Consider the following 25,136-nt stretch of genomic DNA (forward strand, 5'->3'; position numbering starts at 1 on the left):
CGACACATCGACATTATTGTGACTTGATACACAGCTGACATTACGAAAGTGTGACCATTCGTGGAGTATGTAAACATTGAAAGCTTATTGTAATCTGGTCACGCTGCTAGTTCGCCCATCAGGCGGTTTATTTTGTTGATAAGAAAAAGTTTTGAAGTAGCATTATAATAATGAAAAAAGTGCTGGTAACGGGCGGAACAGGCCTTGTGGGTAAAGCCCTTGAGGCTATTATCAAAGAGGAACACCCCAGCGACGAGGAATGGTTTTTTGCCGGCTCCAAAGATGCGGATCTAACGTGAGTTGCACTATTTTTTTATGACACAGCAAACTGTATGCGGAATGTAAACAATTTAGGAATCTGGCTGCCACGCAGACACTGTTCGATAAAGTGCAACCAACGCATGTGATACACTTAGCAGCAATGGTCGGTGGACTGTTTCACAATATGAACAACAATCTGGATTTCTTGGTAAGTCATCAATTTACTGCTATCAAGTTCCAAGTAAATACAATGAAATTGCAGCGCAACAATTTGCTGATCAACGATAATGTTTTGCAAACCGCACACACCAAAGGCTGCACCAAGGTTGTCTCCTGCCTGTCCACCTGCATATTTCCCGACAAGACCAGCTATCCCATCGACGAAACGATGGTGCATAATGGTCCACCCCATCCATCCAACTACGGTTATTCGTATGCCAAGCGTCTGATAGATATACAGAACCATGCCTATCATGATAAACATGGGCATTTGTATACGTCGGTGATACCTTGCAACATATTTGGGCCACATGACAACTACAAGCCCGAGGTTAGCCATGTTATACCGGGCATGATTCATCGCATGCACAAGCTGCGTACCGAGCAGCCGGAAATCGAGGAGAGCGATAAGATCTTTACAGTGTATGGTAGTGGGAAACCGTTGCGTCAGTTTATCTACTCACTGGACTTGGCCAAGCTGATGATTTGGGTGCTGCGCAGCTACAACAGTGTGGAGCCCATTGTGCTCAGCGTTGACGAGTCGTCGGAGGTTACCATCTACGAGGTGGCTGAGGGTATAGCCAAGGCGTTTAACTTTAAGGTAGGCCAAAACGTACATGTGTGAGAGCTGTAACTATGTTAATTGTATTCGCGTTGCAGGGTAAACTCGTCTGTGATACGAGCAAGGCTGATGGACAGTACAAGAAGACGGCATCTAATGCCAAATTGCGAAGCTTATTACCCGATTTTCAGTTTACCGATTTTAAGCAGGCCATTGATGCCTCTGTTAGATGGTATATAGACAACTATGAGCTGGCCCGAAACTGATGACACACACACTCACACAAAAGAAAAGACAAATATACAAATATATATATTCTAAATAATTTCTCTTTATTTAAAAATTAAATAAGAAGCTAAATTTAGATGCATAGACACTTTATACAACATGTTTAACATATACATATTTTATATATATTTACGATTTAGAGATTTACGATATAGGAAAAAGCTTTGTTTTTGTTTTTAAATAACTGTAAATCTCGTGATCGATTCAGGGATACGGTGTGTGGGTGTGGGTGTTTGTGAAGGGTGCACGGCTAAGGGGGAGATTCTTAAGCCTAGGTACGAGTAGTAAGTAAATGTAGTAGAAAAAATCGACAAAAAATTCTATACTTTTATAATCTCAATTTCTTATATGTTTATTTTCGGGTATTCTGGATTTGTTGTTATTGTTGTCGTTCATCCGTGTATTATTGGCATTTTATATCGAGGCTTGTCCATAGAAACTAAGACTTAAAATTAAATATTTTACAACTTTGCTGGACTTCAGTGAGCATTCGAAATACAACAGTGAAAAATTGTTGACGCTTATTTGAACTACATTATTACGATATTTATAGAAACAAAAAAATAGAATTGAAATTTGCTGGCAGTTGGCAAACAAAATAAACAAGTGTGGAGTGAGAGAAGTCTAAACGGGGGCAGAGCTTGTTTTTGAATAAATTAGAAAGTGGGGACTGTCAATGATTATGATCATAGTTTATATAGTATTGTATGTGCGTGAAGTGTGTTGGTAGTGTGTGTGCGAGTGTGGTAGTGTGTGTTTAGGTGGTTGTGGTGGGGTGGGGTTTGGTGGTGGAAGACTTTTCAACAGCAGTGTGCAAAAGTTGGCTAAATTAAAAATAGTTCAACTAATAAAAACGTGTGCGCAACAGTTGAGCTGTCGCTTCATGGATTTCCGCAGCGTCATTCTTTCGTTCATCCTAATCTTCATTGTCTGCTTATTACGTTGGTTACGCTCTAGAAACGCTTGAGCAACAGGGGCTTGCTGCGATCGGCAAACTGTTGGTTAATCCATTTGATATCGGGCTTGGAGAAGCGCACTGATTGATTCTCGCCGCAGTTGGACTCTGCACTGTAGATGCCCTTGAGCTTCACATTGGAACCGCTGCCGCAAGCCAACGCGCTGCCCACATCAAATTCGCAGGCATCGAACTTGGTGGCGCTGCAGACTCCAGTTCCATCAGCTCCACAATTGCTGCGCGCCTGCGTCGACGTCTCAGTCACATGCATGATGGCTCCCTCCTCATGGACTGCAAGGAAAAGTGGGATTACTTTGACATCTATATGGATATATATAGTCTAGGCACTTACTTGACAGCGCCTGCTTGCCCCAGCCGGTGGTGACACAGTGCTCAGATGCTCCTGGATCCTCGTCGCTGATACAGATGGGCTGCACATGGGTGGCGAACTCGAAGCGTTTGTCCAGACGGATGATGGCCATGTCATTGGAGTTGCTCGATGGATCGTATGAGGGATGCACCTCGATGGTCTTGGCACCCGACAGCTGGAAGGGCAAAGGTTCGTTGGTGCTGCCCAACTCCCATTCGCCGGCCTTAATACGCACATCGTTAACTGGCACGCTAAAGAGAAAAGACAACTTAGCTAACTTCAATCTCTATAATTTTGTTAACTTACCCTTGCACACAGCTGGCAGAAGTCAGCACGAATTCATCGCCAATAATGGCACCGCCGCAGAGCAGCGACTTGCTCGACTCACGCAGAATCATTGCTTGCCAAGGAATCTCAGCAAAGTTGGCATCAATGTCCTTCACACCCGTGGGCTTGGTGCTGCAATGAAAAGTTGAAAGATTAGTCTTAAGTATAAGGATCAATCAGAGACCTTCTGCTTACCGTCTGTTGCGTGTGGCACAGACTCCAGCGAGATTGACGGGCCAGGGATCAACGTAGTTGGGATCGCGACAGCACTTGCCGGGAGCACCGCTCTCAGGCACCAGACAATCGGTGAGTGGCACACGGAACGCAGCCTCCATGGCGCTAAGCTGCAGGGGCGTCTCGCTCAGAACACCGATGGCATTGCAATAGTTCTCCGGGGTGCAGACCAAAGCGGAAGCGCACTTGGCAAAATGTTTGGGAACCTCTACAGCCTGGGGAGTGGGGAAGATCTGGGGCGACAATTGATCCTCGCCGCGATAGACGGGCTTCTCATTCGAGGGCTGTGGCACACGGTCGGGCTCGTAGCGTGGTGGCTGCGTGGGACGTGGCTCGCGATGGGGAATCTCGTTAGAGGACACTGGAGGCAAATACTCGTTGGTGGGGCGACGTGTGGGCAGCGTGGGCTGTGGACGGTAGGCGGGCTGAGTGGTCGCTGGCTGCGTTGGCTGTGGGCGGTAGGGTGGCTGTGTGGTCTGTGGGCGTGGCGGCAGAGTGGCGCGCGTCTGCGTCGGCTGTGGCTGATAGGTGGGACGACGTGTGGTCTGGGGTGGCAGATAATCGACCGAAGGGCGACGTGTGGTCGTCGGTGGCAGATACTCGTTGGTGGGGCGGGGAGCGGGCGCTGCAGTGGTGGGTTGTGGGCGGTAGGCGGGCTGGGTGGTGCGCACGGCGGGCACGGTGGGGTTGGTGGGCAGCGGGAAGGTCTTGTCGGGCAGGTTGAAGATGTACCCATCCTCAGTCAGCGTGGTCGATGGCATGCGGCAGCAGACCTCGGGGGCATAGCAGCGATTGGACTGTAAGAGAAAGAGAGAGAGATAGAGAGATCAGGTTAGTGCATCGATTTTGCACACAAATTAACAGCACTTGCACCACACACAACACAATACAGCACAGCACAGCGAAGCGAAGCAAAGTCGTGTTGCTGCAGTTAATGTCCGTGAGGCAGCGCATCAAATTACAGCTTGACTTGCGGCATGCTACCCGCTCATTAAACTCGCCAATGTGGCCTGTCAGTTGCTGCCTCACTCTTCTTTTTTTTTTTAGCACCTATTTATTGCATGCTTCTTCATGCTGCAATCGCACAGCATTTGGAAATGTTGCACGCTGCGCCAAGTTTGTCGCCTCAGTCTTTTGTTTAATGGCAACACCTACTCACACTCATAGACCCACACTCCACACTCGATGTGTCTATTAATTTGCGTATTTATATGCCAACATCTATCTTCACAATTATGACAAACGGAAAACAATTCCAACTCACACATCGCCGTGGGTGCGTGACAAACAAAAAAGCAAAATAAGCATAAATGATGACTAAATAAATTTTGCCGAATTTCATTTATGAAAATCCATACGAAAAGCTGCATAAATAATGTCTAGACACATTTATAGAATTAATATATATTCATCTACACATTTATATACTATATGTGTGAGCATTAACAGGTTTGTTCAACGGGCAATTAGTCAGTTGGCAAATCAAAGTGCCGCTATATCAAAATTATAGAAATTAATAAGCAAACATAATAATAGAAAATGTTTTGTTAGCGCTTGGCTGATGCTCAAATACCCTTCTGACTTAGTCATGGCGGCTTTTTTAGATTAAGTAATAGAATTATAATTATTATAGTCGATTCGCAGACAGGTTTGCTTACGAAATTAAATATATATTTGAGTTTAATGGGCTTTTAAGAGCGTAGCTGTATCATTCGTAGAATTAACTAAACATTCCTTAAATTGTTTACAATATTTCCGTCAACATTTTAATTATATGTGTTTTCTAAACTACGAATGCCCAATTAATGCGTTTTACTCTATACTATAAATCACAGTTGATTTATGCAAGTTAAATTAGATTCAATAAAAATGCTTCTATAATGAGTTAGTTTTTAGAATTGAAATAATACAAATTTTAGATATTTAATTCTTAAACAAATTAGTAGAATTTATAATATGCTTTGATTTGAATTGAAAGAATGCATATTCTATATATTCAATTATTAAGAAAATGATATAGGTTTTATAAATGGACTTTTTAGAATCGAAACAATAGATATGTTTAAAAATATTTTGTAGAATAAAAGATGCTCACAATTGTTTAACTAATTATTCTATATTTCAGGTAAAGTTTTGAAATGTTTCTATCATTGAAAATTATCCATCATCTTGTACTCAAACGATTCTTTTTTTAATGACTAAAATCTGAAAGGAAATCTATGCGGTATTATGAGGCCAAGTTTCGCAAAGTTTTGTGAGTTGGTCTTGATTTTGAAGCGCTCTAAGTAACACCTCTGAAAGATGCAATTTATCTGCAGTTTTTATCTGTGCAGCATGTAATTTAGTTGTGTTTTTTTGTAGCCATCACATTTGCATATGGGCAATAAAGTTTGTTGTAGAATCTGAATGCTTACGCAATCGTAATGTTTACTCAGCAGCAATAACACCCACGACAAAAGAATTGAGAGAATCGCAATGCGAATTCAGAAGAAGAAATAACGCAAATGAAAATGAAAATGAGCAAACGAAAATGAAAACGAAGACAAATTGAAACCGATCCCAGGCGGTGGCTTGCTGAGGCTCTTCACACGGCCGAGTTGTCAACGAGCGCGACCTTCTGTTTTATTGTTTCGCGCAATTTGTAACTCATAATTCAAGAGGCAGCCGACAGACGAGAGAAGAGAGAAGACAGCAAACAGCAGCAGACGGCAGCAGCTGATCTTGCTACTGCGGGGCGTGTTAAGTGTTGTTGCTGGGAACCGTGCAACAACAGCAAATAATGTGCACATTTGTCAAAAATTAAGCGAAAAGCGAATGCGACATCTGGCGAGATTTGCCTGACTTGACAAATTAATAATTATAATTAAATGGCGAATGTGCTTCCGTTCCAAGGCAACAACAAGAACAACAACAACAATTGCGACTTGTGGTTGTCCTTCCGCGCTGGCAGCTCTTCCCTCTTAATTTCTTATCATTATCATTAGCCTGACCCTCTGGCATAATTTTCATCAATTAAGGCGCTAATCAAATGTTATCTTAATGTAGACATCATTCACTGCACATTGATCGAGAGGCGCACGCATTAAATTTTATGTAATACATGTTATCATTAAGTCTGCCACAACAACAACTGGTCATATATACATATATTGTTTTTTTTTATTATGCTTTTGTTGCCGATCAATGACAAGTCTGTAGCAGCCAGCAGCCCTCCACCTGATGCGCTCTCCTCCTCTGTCCCTGTCTCTGCCTTTGCTTATGATCAATCATTTTGCAGCAGCCAGATAACAACAGCGACAACAACAACAGCAACAACAACGACAACAACAGCGACTGCTTGTACAGGCGACAGCTAAAATATGTAATCGCCAGCAACAACAATGACGCCAAAATGCTTTTAATAAATTTTGTTGGCCATACAGCTTGTACGTTGTCCACGGTTGTTGCTGTTGTTGTTGTTGCGGCTTGTTTTCTGTGTACGCTGCAATTTGTTAATAATGTTGCAATTACAATAAGTATATGAAATTTTATGAAATTTATTTTAATGTCATTGCTAAGCATCGGACAGCGAGCCCAACTCAGCTCAGCTCAGTAAGCAAGGTACCCAAAAGGAACGAATGAAAAATAAAACAAATGACTTAGACAACGAACTGGCCAAGACTAAATGACACTTGCCTAAAGATAAACTGACTAACTAGCTTAGGTCTTATAATTGCTTATGAATTGCCTGAAAAAGGGGGCTCAATCAATACTTATAAGTTTTGTAATAATAAGAGATAAATGTTGAAACTAAGTCAGATTAATGCCAAATTTTATAGGTTCGGTTCAGACTTTTTAAAGAATTATAATAATAATAGACAAATGATTAAGCTAAGACAGATTAATGCACAATTTTATGCTGCTTTCGTATTTTCTTTAACTGCATCAGAAGTGTATTTAAAATTCTTTATATTTATGCCTCAAATAAAATTAGCTTAGTACAGTTAATGTTCTACATATTTTTAATGGAATTTTTAATTAATGTGATTAATCTTTGTTGTAACAGAAGATTGGTCAAAGCTCTGCGCAGCTTATGCAATTTATTTGAAATATTATTCAAAAGTTTTTGGAATTTTTGAATGCAAATCATTGCTCTAAGCAAATTCCCTACCCGCACATAGTTTGCAGATTAATCTTGGCTTTTTGCGGCTAGTGTCATTAGCGTAATCTGTAATTGAAACCTTGCAGTTAAACTTTTTGGCGAAAATGTCAAGTGATCAGCTTGCACCTTATGTTAAATTGAAATTTATGACACAAATGTTTCAGCGGCAACTCGAAATTGTTTTTTATGACAGCGCTAATGTGGCAAATACCATCAGTTATAAATTCCTTGCATCTTCTTGTTGCAACTTCTTCTGAAGTCGTCGACAATTTATGCGCCTATAAAAACAACACATTTTTGTTGATTCTTTTTTTCTGTTGTTGTTGTTGCTTTGCTTCTTTTATGTGCTTTTTGCTTAGAGTTTTGCTTTTGTGTCCGGCCCTGAAGTGCATATTTGATGGCGCAAGTTTGTCGCTTAAGTCTTTTGTTTATGCATGCAAAACTCACAACGGCTTCTAACGCATACATAAATAATGCAACAACGCCTGTAAAATTTGTTAATTTATCGCGCGATCCAAGTGGATGGCAAATAAATTCAAACGAATTGGACGAGCTCAAAGAGCTATTAATTATGTGTCCAATGGACGATGCCAAAGTGTCATTAAAGACTCATATAAATTATGCTTGCTATGTTTATCTCTGTGTGTGTGTGTGTGTGTGTGTGTGTGTGTGTGTGTGTGAGGGTGTTTGATTCTATGTTTATTTTACATAAAACAGAAAATCATAGATAATCAAATGCATGCATTTGGCAGTCACAACGATCAATAACAATATTAATAATGTTAATAATAATTATGATTGTGCCCAAGTCAAAGACAGCCAAAAGAAACAAAAACAGCTACAAAACAATAAAATACGAACAACAAAAGCAACAACAAACAAATGTTAAACGCTGTCAACGACTGGCCCGTTGTCAGCTCCCGCTCCCGCTCCCTCCTCCATCTCCATCTCCGCCTTCGTCTACGCTTCCAACTCTGTTTCTTTGGCTGTCGCCCGACTACGACTACGACCTAGACCTTGGATGTTGTTATAGTCGTCGTCATCGTCATCATAATCATTACGATTATCATTATCGTCGTCAGCATCATCATTATTATTATTAACATTATTATTGCTCTTGTCGTTGTCGTTGTCGTTTGTTGTTGTCGTTGTTGTCTCTGCATGCAGTCGGCGACATGCTCTGTTTGCTGAGTTAGCCTTTTGTTGCTGTTTTTTTTGTTGTTTTTTGTTTGCTTCTTCTCATGTTTTGTCTTACAGCTCACAGTTTATTTTTGTTAATTTTTTGTGTTTTTGTTTTGGCTCTTCAAACTGTCAGCTTGCTGGCTGAGTGTCCAGTAAAAGCTGAAATAACGCAACATTAACAGCTGGCAAATCTGTCTTAAAAAGCTAAAAAAAAAAAACCAAAACACTGCCTAATGCATGTCAAGTGGAATGCTAGGTCAGGCTTTTGCTTAATGGACATGATTTGCACAGATTTCATTATGAGCTCGGCTTCCTATTACTGTCGAATGTTGTAGGCAAATTATGATGATGCTTAAGGTCTATTTTGTATCCTCAATTTATAGGAAAAGGTCAGTCATTAGCCTAAATTTGTAGAGTTGTTTTTAGGGCACTAGGAAAAATCAGTACTTGATTTAATTGCTTTTTAATTTTTACTGCTTTTAATATTTCTTCTTCATTGCCTACATCAATAATTGTAGAATTAAGTTAATAAACTTATCTTTTAGAACGGTTTAGCTTAAACTATTTAATTACTGTTTTAATATATTTTAAATCGATTTAAAAAATAAATATCAAAGTAATGAAATAACGTGAAACTGAAAGTAATCTAAAATCGCTTACAACTGAAATGCATTTTCGAACGCAATCAAAAAGCTGATTGAAAACCTTTAACATTAAAATGAGGCCCGATAATTTTCCGAAAGTTGCTGCAAGCTTTAAGCTACTTATCGCCGTGGCTGGCTGGCGGGCTGTCTCTCTATAAATATCTGTTGGGGTTGCAATAAATTGCCTCGTACATAATTTACTATGTATAATGTCAATAAACAAGGTTTAAACAGAGCTTAAAAATTTGTCAAAGTTGCACGTGTTAAACCGGCTCGGGAAAAACATTTCGTTTTACATAAATTACGCTCGAACTGGAACTAAACTTAAAAAAACAAGCATGGAGATTAAGATTGGGGAAGCGGAAGGGGAGGGGGGTAAGAAGAAGTGAAGTTCACGCAATGTTCGGCATGTTACAAAATGTAAAACATGCAACATGCACAGCAGCTTAAATGATAAATGGCCATAATGAAAATATGCGCCATAATCATCAGCATAATTATAGCAGACATCCTTTGGCCAGGCGAATCGCATCCATTAAGGTTGCTGCAAGTGTTATCAATCAGCTTGGCAAATGCTGATGCTTAAGGTCAGCACACTCGGTCAATATCCGATATGGGGAGCAAAGCCGTGTGGCATGTGGCATGCGCTGGTATGTCTGTTGCATGTAAACATTAATTGATCAGATATGCGCATTACAAGAGCGACGAAGAGAGCGATGTGAGCGAGTGATGTCTGGCCTAGGCCCACTCTCCAAGTGCCCCATATTGAGTAGACTCTATATAGTAATGTAGCACATGTTGTCTGGCAACTGTGTGGAGGGGCAACAACGACCTTGCAACGTTGCATTCCGCGCATTTTTCACTGTTAAACTACTTAAGTTATTTCTGCCTCTTCGCACTCTTGTAAATTAGGGGGGAATACAGCGTTGCCCCAACTGGTTCAGCGAGCAGCGATGTTGTTGTCCCCAGCGTGCATTTTGTAGCATGCCACGCAATTGGCGTCAATGCCTGCATAACTTAACGAGTTCGAGGCACTCTTTTTGGGTGCGTAATTGTCGCTCCCTTCCCTTCCCTTTCCTTCCCTTCGACTCCCTTCGACTTCGGCTCTTTCTCTGTGCTGGGCAAATTATGAGGCTGTGGCCCACCGAAATAAGAAAACAGAAAAACATCAGCTAAGTGAAACAATTTCAGTTTGCAGTTTTACTTAAGTGCGTGGCTGCAGCAGCAACTCGGCTGCTGCTGCAACATAATTCACTTGCTTTTTTGCGTGCAACAACTGCTACGCAACTGACCCGTTTTGTTGGCCGGTTGCATGTAAACAAATTATGCAATTGCAATGCCAGCGATCAGCATTCAACGTTCAACGTTCAGCGCCATCTCCGTATCAAGTCTCATCGCGCCATCTCGCTCTCTTCCTTCTCTCTCGCGCTCTCTTTCTTGCTGGTTGTATAGCCATCTCACTCTCTGATTATTCTGGTAGGCCGTAATTTAACACTTTTTTGGCTTGAATGCATTTTATGCACATTACTTCGTAAGTTCAACTGCATTCCATTGCTTGATTGCCACTTGACGGCATCAAGTTCGTTGCCTGAGTCTTTCGTTTTGACATTGCCACTGACTCCCGACGCCCGCTCTTACTACATCTGTCGCCGTCTCTCTCTATCTCTCTCTCTGTCGCTGGCAATGTCATTGCAAATACGAGTACAAGCAAACCAGATACTTTTGCATGGCACTGTATGTTAATCACATCGCATCGTTGCTTCGGGCAACCACGAATTTTGCTTTCTTGCTTATTTCATGCACGAAATTATTCTAAAATTTTTGAACTGAATACAAGATTCAACCGCTGCATGCAATTGTCTTTTGCGGTAGCAGCATTTATTTGCATTTATTGTATGAAAAGTTTACAAACTAAAGCAGTTGAAGTTTTCTCTTGAAAGCAACGTGGCATAAATTTTGACAATATAATAAAATTATTATTATTATTATTATTATTATTAAAATTATTATTAAAATACATTTTTAAGGCAAATGCAGTAAATTTTTGATCGAAATGTCGAGTTCAGTTTAAAACCAAATGATAAATTTAGTGAAAAATTAAAATGGATAAAAAAATTACGAACTCCACTAAATAGATTAAAATCTATGATTTCTGAGATATTTTCAGACACAGAAAAATGTCTTTAATCAATTGCTGTTTTCTCACTTCTAGAATTTCAACAAATGCAAAAATAAAATCTACAATTCGAATTTGATTGGAATGAGACAAAGCTTATGGAAGCCGGAATAATCTGCTGTTCGCGTTGGAAATTTGAGTTGCCGCTCCTCGCAACTCCCACATGAAATATTTAGTGTTGACTCATGTCTGAGCAAATTCTATGCGCTGTCATGTCGGATTAGATTTCAATCTCGCAAACAATTCGTCATTCTCAGCAGCAGCAGCAGTCGAAGAAAAAGCAGATCAAAGCGTGAATGCAATTTGTATCTACTTAGGCAACAACAAGATCGACAACAAAAGAATATTTTTCGCCTCAAAATGTAAACTAATTGTGTGCTAATAAGCTGCAACTCGTCGTTGTTGTTGTTGTTGTTCGTTTTCTTAATAGCTGCTTGTGAAATGTGCAACGATTGCCGTTCAACGGTAGCTTCGACTCCGAATCTGAATCCGACTCTGACTGTGGTTCGGTGGAACGCTTTGTTTTCGGGGCATCTCTCATCATTGGCACATCAAAATGCGATTTTATGCAGTTGCTACGTTTGTTTTTCTAATGGTTTTTCCTCTTCTGCGTCTCGCATCGCTTTTGATACGCTAATGATTATTTCTTTCTTTAGGCAGACTTTTTGTATCTTGCACAACGTGAGCCAATTAAACGGTTTAAAGCTGACAAATTTGTCTTCATTTTTTGAGTTTTTTTTTTTGGGAGACAACTTACCCCTTGCTTTTTCACATAGTTGATGGCGCTGATTTCGCCATTGCGACAATCTTGTGGAGCCACACAATCGGAGTCACGTGGACAGGTGGCAAATGGTGTAGGTGTGGTTGTTGTCGTCGTTCTTCTGGTTGTCGTTGTCGTCGGTGCTGGACGGTAGGTGCAGCAAATGTTCGACTCGGGACTGCAGTTCTGTAAAGAGAAGATAAAAGTTGCATCAAGTTAATAAATAATCCAGATGAAACGGAAAATCTATAAAGTTTATTTTTAACTATATGAAATAATTCATATTGAATTATTGTCTTCCATTTGTTAATTTCTATTTGATGAATTTTGAACTATTAGAAATACTTCCTATAAATAAAATGTTAAAAAAGTTCAGTTTCTAATGAAATAGCTGTTAAATTAAAATATTTATCATTAGTTGTATTATAAGAAATACTTCATAATAAATAAAATATATTAATTTACAGTTCAACCTATATTCAAACAGCAAAAAAATTAAAATGTAATAATAATTTATATTAAAGAAAAAGTATCGATTCCTTTTATTTTTCACTTCTAATCAATTTCTAATGACTGCATCAGCAAAGTAGATTTTAAATCTTTTATTGCACTACATGTAATCAAATGACTGAGGCAACAAACTTGTTTCTACTTACAACACTAATCCTCATTATATATTAAGCTACATATCTAGTTTTATGGAGCAAAAAACAAATGACTGCAGCAACGAACTTGACAAATGCGAAGTGTAGCTCTGTGGCCGAGCTTAGTGTCCAGTTGCCTTGTCGCATAATCAATCAATGTGTTTTAGTAGCCACGTACTTGACCAACACTGTTAGCCATAAAGTTGCCACTCGTTGGCATCGGCATTAATTAAGCGGCCTAAACGATCGTTGACGCCGCTGTCGCTGCCACTGCGACTCTTCTTGTTTGCTGTTGTTGTTGTCAACAAGTGCTGCCGCCTCTGGCAAAAGGTCAGCAGCCATTGCAGTTGCATAAATGATGTGTTAAAATAATGTCCAAACATGCTGCATGCCTCACATGGCTGCCCAACTGTCCCCTGCCTTCCTCTTCACATGTTCTTGTGCTTCGCTAATTTTCATAGTTTTAATTCGTTTTTCTTTCTGTTTTGTGGCATTGCTGCATTCGCATTGAACTTTGCCGCCTTCGTTCAACGGTTTTACGATGTTCTAATGGAACCTTCGCAACGCCTCGGCCAACTAATTTGCTTGCCTCTGTTGCTGCCACACTGGCAACAATTGCAAATTAATAACGATAATAATAATGATGTTATCTGCGCTGAGGTTCAACAGTTCAAGTATGCCCAAGGTGTTCTTCACAGTAGCCAAAGGCGTTCTAGCTGTTGTCGCTGCAAATCAATTAACTTGGCCAATTTGGCCGTGCGACTCTTTTAAACGCTGCTGCAGCATTCAGCATTCAACATAATCATTGCTAAGTCCATCAATTGAGCCATTAATCTTAATTGAGCTTATTTCCTAGGCAAAAAACCAGTTCAGAATATATACTTATATTCTTTATTTAGTATATCAATCAAGCTGCTTATTGGTCGCTTCTCGCTCGCTCTCTATTTAAGCCAAATTGATGGCTGCCTAATTTATGTTCACATTTTACAGTCACAAAAACCAACACATAGTTTTTTTTTATATACATATATATAACGAACCGATCGGCCTTGACTAATAAAAATTAAATAATAAAAATAGAAAAAATCACAGCTACTCACTGGACACGCTCAGAAATGGTTAACGCACGTTAAAACAAGAATTTCTTGTCAAGAACATCGAAGTTCTACTCTCGATAGGGCTAAGTTCCTATTTGCATGGTAACAATCAATGTGAACACTAAATCGTGCCAACGAACAACTTTATGATGATGATATATATGAAATGGCAAATCAAATGGCTGTAAAACACTCTGTTATTTATAAGCTTGGCTTTAATTGAAAGTAAGTCGCAGCCTCAGTATGCAAATCGAACTCGTTTACACGATGAACACAACACTCGAAGTGTTCGACATAATGTTGACTACGCATTTAAGAGTTAAGTTATTGTTTAAAATTTACATTACATAAATTTGTATTATATATAATTTGCACTATTATAATTTGTATTCTCCTTATAATACATTTTATGAAATGAAATATAATCCGAATTGAGTGTTAGCATAACTAGTTTACACGATCAAGACATAAAATGCAATGTTATACATAAATTGATTATAGAGCTCTATTATTGCGTCACACTTCACAGTCGCTCTTATGATAAGTTTTTCAACTTGAACTTGCCTGAACGCATAACTTGTTTATGCCAACAAAAGTCAACTATTCATGACAAGTGCGCACGTGTAAGCGAGAGTTACGAGTATTCAAAACTATTCTCGTCCAACCGGATGAGAAACCGCGTTCGCGTTCTGGATGTGGATTTTTCGGAGTTTGAGTCTGGGTTGTTAAACCCTTAAACAAACGGAACATGCGACGTTCTAGACGTAAATCTCAATCCACGAATATTGAGATAAAAATAACTAATGCTTAATAATAATCACAGCCGCGATTTGACATCATCATCGTGCTGGGAATTATTTATTTTCGTTTATTGTTTTTTTTTATTCGCTGTTTCGTATTTTATTTTAATTACGAGTGTGCGCAAAAATTTGTCTGTTGAGCAAATATTTGATTGCTTGTTTGACTATTGATTTAAGAGCTTTGGCACGCCGAGTGCTAACAAAAACACAAAAAACAATAAGAATAATAATAATCAAATCAAATAATAACACGCGATGCGATAATGAAAAGAATTCGCAATGAAGATCGTTGAAGCATTCCGATGTCCAAAATTGGTTTGCCGTTTAGCATTTGCCTGTGAATTGTTGAGGAAATGCAAACAGTTGTTTGGCAGTCAGTTTAGTCAGTTCAATTTTTGTCAACCTGCTCCGTTTGTACTCTATGTCAAAGTCAAGTTAACATAGACAGCAGCAGCAGCTGGTTGGTAGTTGTTTGGCTCGTTAGCTCGTTTACCCAATTTGGCCAACAGATAGCTGAGTCAGAGCCAGCTAGCTACAAAACGAGGGACGCCCACGCGACCAGTGTTTGCCTTATGATTATGTTTTTGTTTTTTTTTTTTTTGTCTATTCGAATGGCCAGACAACAAGTTGACTCAGCAAATATTTAGCCAATAGTTTGATGCTAGTTTGCCGATATGGTTTTGATTGATTAACATTTAATTAATTTAATTGCTAATTGAAGCTCAGCTCAGCTCAAATCAAATCAAATCAAGCTCAGTGAGCAAACGTGCAATCAATTAATTTAATCATTCAACAGCTTCGATCATCCGCGATATCTCAGCTCGATTTCTAAATATGTCTATTAATCGTTGTGTTCTCACACACACACAATTTCCAGGTTCATTGCTCTGAGCTCCACTCCACTTCACTCCAAATTGCCTCAACTTGTCTACATAAGCTGCCCATTTTGGCACGCACTAAATTAAGCCTTATTAGCTACGCCTCATCAACATCTCGCTCTCTCTCACTCCTCTGCTCTGCTTTGCACATATATTTATATTCTATGAGTTCATTTCATTTGATTTATTTTACTTAAATTACTTTTTATATTTTGTTAAACACTGCTGCTAATTGATTATAAGCTTAATTTATTATAAAATTTTTGGCTGCTCATTTAAAATAAAAACAACGATCAGTTTTGATAAGTCTCCACTTGGGTGTTTATATAAATTATTATTGAAGTATTTCTAGTGTCAAGATCGAGACTGAATTTAAGATTTATGGTTAGTATAAGCGTGTCTAGGCACACCTTTTTTTTTAAATCTCATTGAAATCTGATTTTCTTTGGCAACTTGCATTCTTCTAATTTGCTAACAAAGCTGTTAAGTTTCAAAAATTTGACAAGGCAAACATCTGGTTAACCTGACAACATAATTGAGATCAATATTTGTACTCTTTTGCGTTAATTTGTAGAGGAATATTAGAACAGGTTATTTAATAGAGTATTTCCTAGTTGAGACAATCAATTATCTGCAAAAATTCTTAGGCCTATAGAATTCTGCAAACAGAAATAATTTGTACAATTCTACATTTCAAAAGCTGTCAAAATTTAAGATCTATATCATCACTTCTTTTTGAAAAGATTATTAATAGTTTTATTCTATTAATTTTTTAAACGAGAAAATCTATTCTCTGATGTGTATTCTTATTTATCTACCTTTGCTCTTCCTACAACATATTTCTTTGCCGTTTACTTATCACATTCCTAGGCCGCGTCCGTAATTAAGTTTGTCATCAATAAAATTGCATTTGTTGTTATTTCGAGTTGCCAAACTTGTCGCCGTTGGTCAATGGGTCAAATGTGCACTTCAGGCGATCGTTGCAGAGTCTCGGCTGCAGCCAAACATATCGTCTTCAATAATTTTTAATTAAAAAACATAATTCAGTTGGTTTTGCAATATATAAGCGCAAAATAAAATGCATAGTTTATGTGCAAGCTCATTCGATAGGCACTTCAAAATAGCATCAAGTTTGTTGCCTAAGTCTTTTGTTATTTGGGGTTTTTTTTGCCGAGTCAGGAAGCAAACCGAAACTGAAAGGGTTTCACTGACGCGCTGATTCGCTGTTTTTTTTTGTGGGGCAGGTGCATCAATTGTTGTTGCTGTTATGTTATTTATGTGGCTAAAAAAAAAAAATTGAGCACAACTGTTGCGGCATTTACATAAATTTCTTTTTCGCGGCGCGGCAATTAAACATGAACTTCACTTTTTATTTCGGCTGCGCGAATATTACGAAATGAAGCCATCCCTCAGCTCTCAGCCCTCAGCTGACAAACCGGAAAATAACGGTAACGATGCAGACACAGCAGCAGCAGCAGAAATGCTGATCAGATCGAGCTAATCAAGCGCATTGCAATATTTTCAACATTATCCGGCCGTAGACAGGCTTTTAATATTGTTTTATTTTTATTTTGTTGTTGCTTTTGTCTGTTTGCCGGCAGCAACAGCAGCAGCAGCAGCTTGTCAAGCGTCTGCCACAATTTACTCGTATATTTCATGAATGTCTGGGTAAAACCAAGACAGACAGACACAATCAATGCGCATTATGCAATTGACTAGCCAATCCCCCTTCCTCTACCCTTCCCCTTCCCTTGCCCATCGTTTTCATTCAATAGCTTACCTGAATCTTTGGCAGCTGCTGACTGTAGTAGCCATTGATGCACTGATCCTGGCGCACACATTGCTGTCCATTGCCGCACTTGAGTTGCTCCAGTGGAGGCAGATATGTCGGCGCCTGGAATGGCGATGCCTGACGACTGATGACCGCGTGGTGCAGGAAGACATTCGATGCGGGATTCACGGAGTAATGTGTTTCGGGCTGCTCTTTGATCTCGTTCTGGTATTGGCCATTGAGGAACATGTTCGTATTGTAGTTGGCATTAACGGCATCGTGCATGCTCAGCACCAGCAGTGTGGCCAGTGGCAGCATTAGGTTTCGAAACCGCGACATAATGTTTGATGATTTGATTTAAAGATTGTACTCTGCAAATGGCAAAAGTTGAAGAGAAAATATGAGTAAACATTAACATAGGGAAATTCACAATTACAGTATTGAGTAATTTAAACATAACTTGTTTAAATTTACTTAAAGAAATTTTGAAAAAATGTGATCTAATTGTATAGTGAATAAGAGAAAATAAGTAGAAATAAATATGGAAAAAAATGTGACTACAAAGTTCAACAATTTAAATTTGTTTGTTTTTAATACAACTTGAAATGGGAACCTTATTGTGAACATTATTAGATGGTCTTAAAAATAGTTTACAATTGTTGAAATTTAATTTAAATATATCAGCAGTTGACAACATAAAGAAATGGAATGTATAATTTAAAATATTCAAATAACATTAAAGTATTCCATTCATCTTGATTTAATTTTTGTCATATCATTGAGAAAAGATTACTTTCTGTTCCCAATTTTAAATTAATTAATTTTTGCATATATTCGCAGTTGACAACAATGAGAAAACTTAAGTAAAATATTTCTAACCATTCTGATTTGAAATTGTATATATTGGCAGTTAAATTTTATACAAAATATTAAAATTACATTAAAATATTTCTATACAATTTTCGAATATAAACTGTTGACAACACAGCTAAAATTAAGTTATATGGATATATAAATTATTTATTCGAGGAAGTGAGTCGCACATTTTGAGAATCTTCTAGCTGTCAAATTAATTTGTATATTGCTGAAATTCCTGATTATTTCCCCAACAACAGCTAAAAATAGAACTGTGAACTAGCTTTTCTACTTGTTAAGCTTGAGAATGTGCTGACTAAATCCGTCAGCAATAATAACAGCTGGCGATCAAAGTTTGTCGCTGTGGTTGTTGTTGTAGTTCAAGTTGATCGTCATCAATGAAATGCAAAATATCGTGATGACATAATTTCGCAACAGGAACGTATGTAAATGCCATAAAAGTGCACGCGCCGGATGCCCCGAAGACGATGAGACGACAACGTTAAGAGGCAGCAGCAGCAGCAGCAGCAAACAGCCTACACGCTGTGCTTGCAACTGTTGCTGCAGATCGCCAGCTATGGCAGCAACAACAACTTGGTTAACACGGCAAATGGCACTTGCTGCTGCTGCTGTTGCTTTTGCTGCTGCAGTTCGACAGACTGTCTGACTGGTGGCCAGTCGGAGTCGGAGTCTACTTTGGGTGTCTGTTAGCCAGCCTTTTGGGCGCTTGTCTACAAGTTGTTTGCGCAAAGGAATTTCAGAAGTCCAACTCGTTTTGGCCAAACAGACTTCCGAAAACTGGCCAAAGATATGCCCAAGACTTGATATGTACAAGTCTACGAAATATATATATAGTTAGTATATGTTTAATCACATTATTGTTCGCCCCCTGCGCAGCGGCTGCTGTGCAATTTGTCAAAAGATTCTAAGTCAGATAAATTACAAAGCCAAGCGACTGCTGTTGGAGTTGATGTATCTGTTGGATACGTCTAACTAACTGTCCGTCTGTCTGTCTGTCTGTTCATCTGTCTAGCTGCTTGTCTGACTGTCTGGCTGCCTCTTTGTCTATTTTGTCGATTCATTAAGGCATTTGGCCAAGCGGTTTGGCCGCTTGGATTACGCAAAAAAAGAGACGCAACGTTTGGTCAGAGTTCTCAGCGTCTCGGATTCCCTCTTCGTGGCGGCTGCGGCGGCAATTTCATAATTGATGGCAGCTGACAAGTTAGCGTCTAAATTGACAAACTTGATGTTGATTCATTTGCATTTTGCGTTTAGTCGATACACGCAGTTTCAATTTGTTTGGACAGGACGTATCAGTAGCTAAGTGCTGACAAGAGACAACTGACAACAGATAAACAGACAAGTGACATCTAAGTAGTCGCAGACCTGTTTAGAACACACAGAGTTGGCTAAATCCTGAATGCTGACTCAAGAAAACAAACAAGAATAGATTTACATTTGAAAACATAAACAAGATTTAGAACTAAACCAAACACATTTGATTTTCGGTGGGATGCGTGCGACATGAGTCAATGCTATAAATAACACCCTACGACAGCGTGTATGGCACACAAACAGATATAGATGTAGATATCGATATGGATATGCTTGGATATAAATAAAAACAAATCACAATTTGTTGGTTTTTACCACAACAAATCGCAGTTTGCTGCCAATTTGCATAAAATATGTTATGCGATTTTTTGTTTTCGTTTGTTTTTGTGTGTGTGTGTGTGATTTTGCGCTCATTAAAAAGCTGGCAATTTGGCGAGTTTCTAATACTTTCTCTCTATATAGTATAAAATATAATAAGGCGCTCAGAATTGACGCTTTGCTTTGCGCTCTCCCTCGCTCTCGCTTCAAAAATCTCTGATTGATGCGCAGATTCATAATTGGTTGGGGAATTCTCCCGCCTCGAGGCGGACGTTTCGTATGAAATGTCTCATTGACACACATTTCAATGCGAGGCGCTGCGGCGGGGGTAGAATTGATGGACATGGCGAAACAAAAGACTTAGGCAACGAACTTGATTGTTTGCTTGCGCTTTTTTCTCTTATTTTGATCAATTTAGTATTTAATTTTTTTTGTGTTTTGTGGTGTTAGAACAACCAAATAAACTAACTACAGAATTGCTAATGAAATGCAGCACATTAATTCAGTGTGCTTTGTTTTGACTTGTCTACTACACGGACATATGAATGCGGACGTTCTAACGGCCAGTGGTGATTCCAGTGGTTCTAGTGGTTCTGCCTGGACATACAAATACATATGCAAATTTGTTTGACTAAGCTGCTGCTGCTGCTGCTGGAAAGTATGTGACTTCCGTCTATGTGTGTTTGGTTAGCTCTTAAGCTGTTTGGATTCTGTGCCTGATTTTTCACATAAATTAAAATAAGAAACAGCAAATGTTTGTCTACTTCTTCTTCTTCTTCTGATGCTGCTACTGCTGCATGCAATTTTGCAACAACGGCGCAAAGTTCAGATCGCATCTCTAGCAAATAAATTTCAAGTGAGTTAAACACAATGCACAGCCAAGACAGGCAGACAGACGGACGGACGGACGGACGTTGGCTAGGTAGCTAGGGATTGTGACTGCGAGTGCAACTGTGTGGTTGGCAGAATCAATCAAACCATCCATCAATCAATCAACCGCAAATGAATTTAATTTTCAACCACAAAACAAAAGTCACGGCACAATTTACGGTTCATTTCGGTTGCAATGACACTGCAAACACTGAGAGGGCACAAAATATGTGTCTATGTGTGTGTGGGTGTGTATGTGTGACTTTTAATAGATAGAAGATATCTTCCATATCCTTAGCAAAGCTCAAAATATAGTTAGTTATGCTTTATACTAAATATCCTTTGGGCCTGGCACTTGTCACTTGTTCACAAAATTGCATCACAAAGTCTTTAAACTTTAGAGTTCGTTTTTAATATAATTTTTATATTTAATATTTTTATTCTTTATAAATTGTCTCTGTTTTTGGTAAATTAGGTTATGTCTGAGCACTCACTTAAATATTTTTGTATTTTGTATTTAGTGTTATTTGGGTAACTCGCACAAAAACTGAACGATTTGGAGAACGCACGTACAACTTCAATACTTCAATATGATTGTGAATATTTTTACCAAGTTCGTCGTTTTTATATGCGGCGCAGCAAACGTTCAGAAGCGCCAGCGTCGCCGCCAACGTCGCAGCTTCTGACGCGCAGCACCCAAGCCACACAGCGAAACACAATAGTTTGACGTCGACGTCGACGCCGACGTTGGCGCTGCTGTAAGATGCGAACAAGTGGAATTAAGCAGAAGACGACAATAACAAAACAGCAGCAACAAGCAGCGTAGCATCTGCTGACACCAACGCCAAAGCTGCTGCTGCTGCGCTTCTTGCTCACTTTCGTTGGCAGCGCGCGCACTCTGCTGCTGCTCTCAGTAAGAGAGCGGTTGAGGAGCAACTGTGCGAGAGAGCAAGATCTCTTGCCAGGTGGCAACGCTGGTGACTCGATGGCTCGATGGTTGACTCTAGTGCGGGCGTGCAAGCTTAAACAGAGCAGCGACTGACGTCTGATGGGCAGCAGAGGGGGCGTAGCAGAGGGAGCGTTTCTTGGTCTTACGACTATTCTGAAAGTCTTTCCGCTTTGTTGTTGCCTTTTGTTTTAGTGTATTCTGTGGGCTATTTTGCATTTTCGAGTGGAATTTTAAGACCAGCAGCTAATTGATTTTTTGTTTGTTTGTTGTTGGTTTTGCAGTTGAAAGAATTAGGCAAATATAAGTAGTAGTATTTTTGTTTTATTATGATTATTCGTATTCTATACGGTAGGTAATTCAATTTAATCAAACAGGCAATTTGTCAAATAGCTAAAATATTTTTGCAAATCTTTTTGTCTATGCCCGCAGTTTCCTTTTTAGCGGGGGATTTTATTATTATTGCGATACTACTATTTACTTTATACACGCAAAAAAGTTTGTTGGCTGGGAAACAATTAAATTCCAACGCATTAAAGGCTAGCAATTAATGCCGCTAACAAAATCCGGGTAGATGTTCTAACCGAAACGTCACAGACAACATCGCAAAGTCATTGCCACATTTGTTTAACAGATATTCAGAGAGACGGAGAGAGACATGGCTGAATCATAGGCAAACATTGGACAGCCACCAGTTGTTGATGATGCTCAGAAATGCGAATACTTTAAACAAGATAAACAAAACAATTAATTAACAAAATTAAATATTGATCATGATGCCTGGCCAAGACATTCGCAACAAAAAAAATAAATAATAGCCACAAAAAATAAAAGACAGTGTCGGAATCAAGTCAAGAGACCCAGTTGAACAACACGAAGCATGGAGAAATTAAGCTACCAACTTGAAATATATTGTTAACCATGTGGTATCAACTGAAAAACCGTAACACACCAATTTATGTTGCAATCGAAATTTAATACAATTTGTCTTCCGACTGGATTCGTAACGTTTTTAAGGCCTCGCTAATTATAAATCGGTGGCTTTTTGCATGTGCCAAAAAGCAAAGATGAGTTTTTTGATACGCTACGCTTATCACTTGCTAACAATAAATGGTTAATTGATGACAATTTAATGAGGTCATTCAGGGGGGTTTTATAGAGCGTTCTGCTTGATTTTTGCCAACCAAGTTTGTGAAGCAGGTCAAGGTAGCATCGACATTTCGCACTTTACCACGATTGCGAGTAAAATAATAGTATGCTTGATGATAATGCCAGCAGCATCGAAATGTTTCAGCAATTCAAACCAATTCAACTGCAAGTCATAGTTAAAGCTTATCATTTGTGGGTTGTTTGTTGAATACTCTGAAATTTTCAAAGTCTTTTTTTTCCAATTTACGCGAGTGAGAGAGAGATTGCAACAAACTCTGATCGAGTTTTCTATTGTCCGAGGTTGCGGTCTGTTTTTATTGGGCCAGCCAAGACCTGAGGCCTTCGAGACGCCCTAATGCCCACTGATGAAAGCAATATATAGACATGGGGTATTATTGAGCAATTACCGGACAGCTGTTGGACAGTAGCTGTCGGGTCAATAGCAGACTGATTCGCAAATCAAATGCACATTATAATTAACGCATTTCAGTCTCCCTTTTTTTTGTGAGTGTGGCTGCCATTCGAAATGGAGCATTATTGTTATGTCGAGTTCAAAAAAGCCAAATGAGTGCATTCACTTAGTGAAATTCGATTAAACAATGTGAGTGGTCTGTAGTGGTCTGTACTTGGGCAATCTCCAAGTCCCTCCTAGCCGAATGTTTAGCATGTCATAACATGTTATTGAGAGGTATACATAAATATTTATTAGAGTATCATCGCCTTAGACAGGTTTTGCGGCATTTTTATTTTGGCCAAAATAAAAGCTAGAAATTCCAGAAATAAAATATTGATTTTAATAATGTACAATCAATAATTCGCAGAGCTGTGAAAATGATGGCAACAAGTTTGTCTAAATTATCGATCTTAACTGCGAGTAAACCCCGCAATATAATTATATAAACAATTGGCACGCGAATTCTTTGAACATTTTCGGAACAAAAATAGCCAAAAAATATTAAGGTTGAATTTATCAAAAAGTGACCCGAGCTGCTTGGTGGATGGTACAGGTAACACATATACTATATATGGACCCTAGAATCAGAACAAGTTATTTGTCTCGTTACCGGTTTTGGGCATTTAACTAAATTAATGCTAGAAATTCCAGAATTAAAATAAAATACGTATTTAAATAAAAAATAATCTCATGTCGATATGAAATATAAACAAGTTTCGCTTAAATTATGTAAGCTTAAAACATATTCTCATATAAATACTTATAATAATGGAAATGAGAGTTATCGATTAACGATAACGATTGAAAATACTTTGAATTGTTTGTAGTACTATTTATAATTCAGATTCAACTTTTAAGATTTAATATAATGAAAAACTTATAAATACTTAAAAGATTCGTAGCGATAGTTATTGATTAACGATACTAAATACTAATAGTTTAAATTTAAACCATTTCACAACTTTGCACCTGTGATTCATATTCATTTATTAGCATTTAGCTAGAAGTATAACAATATCCATCATGGGTTATTGAACTAACCAAAACAAAGGCCTAGGTCATTTGATTTTATTGTTTTTTTTCTTTTTGGCGCTATGACTTCTCACTCGAGAATGCATGGAGGCCAAGAAGGGGCTTTACTCATGTGTCTTTCCACTGCATTGATTATGAGTAGTGGTTAAGCATTTATGATACGGATATTTCTAATGGGAGTGAATCAGCATTAGCTCTATACTTAGAGCTGACGTCAGGCTCCTTTCACTTGATCAAGGCATCAAGATAATATAAGATTGATTGAACTTTAAATGATATGATAAACTGTTCCTATTCGAATCCTGTTTCAAAGCAAACAAAAGAATAATTAATAAAGCTTAGACAGTAGTTCAGAAGTCTTTAAAAATAATATATTTATTTATGAGTTAATACCCTGGCAGGTTGTTACCAATAGCATTTATATTATTCGACTGACCATAGAAAGACTGCGACTAATTTGCATAGAAAGAAGTAATACTCTACATTCCTTTTTGGGGGTACAAAAAAAAAACTTAATCTGCAGCTCAACTCACAAAACTACATTTACCTAATAGAGTATGAAAACGATTTAAATTTATTGAAGAGCTGCATAATGCGAATGCGTTGAACTATTTTTGGTGCTCGAATTTGTTTGGGAAATATTTAAAAAATGTGATAATTTATTTAAAATCTCCACACTGAAAAGCCGAAATGTGGGTGAGACAACAAAACTATAAAACAAAATAGCCAATAACATAATATAAAATCAAATTTGATCTTTACCGGCAGTTTTATGACAAACGGAACTAAAGTCTTTGGCATTGTCAGAACTATTTCGTTGCGAGTGGAATATTTTTGTATATATCTAACTTGTCTTGTGTTTTTTTAC

At 38.6% G+C, this 25,136-nt stretch overlaps 2 protein-coding genes across 2 annotated transcripts; one reads left to right on the top strand and one right to left on the bottom strand.

Moving 5' to 3' along the window:
* Positions 1 to 84: 84 nt before the first annotated feature.
* Positions 85 to 1,417, top strand: LOC132788958 (probable GDP-L-fucose synthase). Its single transcript, XM_060796653.1, has 4 exons — positions 85 to 295; positions 355 to 469; positions 524 to 1,081; positions 1,141 to 1,417. Exons 1-4 carry the CDS (start codon positions 171 to 173, stop codon positions 1,306 to 1,308), a joined length of 966 nt encoding a protein of 321 aa, XP_060652636.1. The 5' UTR covers positions 85 to 170; the 3' UTR covers positions 1,309 to 1,417.
* On the bottom strand, positions 1,354 to 21,270 carry LOC132788955 (inactive serine protease scarface). Its single transcript, XM_060796651.1, has 7 exons — positions 21,182 to 21,270; positions 17,319 to 17,680; positions 12,117 to 12,305; positions 3,178 to 4,013; positions 2,962 to 3,114; positions 2,638 to 2,906; positions 1,354 to 2,576 (listed from the first exon to the last, which is right to left on the bottom strand). The coding sequence occupies exons 2-7, from the start codon at positions 17,646 to 17,648 to the stop codon at positions 2,284 to 2,286; spliced, it is 2,070 nt and encodes a 689-aa protein (XP_060652634.1). The 5' UTR covers positions 17,649 to 17,680; positions 21,182 to 21,270; the 3' UTR covers positions 1,354 to 2,283.
* Positions 21,271 to 25,136: the final 3,866 nt, after the last annotated feature.

Source organism: Drosophila nasuta, chromosome 3 (genome assembly GCF_023558535.2).
Source record: "Drosophila nasuta strain 15112-1781.00 chromosome 3, ASM2355853v1, whole genome shotgun sequence".
NCBI classification, from domain to species: Eukaryota; Metazoa; Arthropoda; class Insecta; order Diptera; family Drosophilidae; genus Drosophila; species Drosophila nasuta.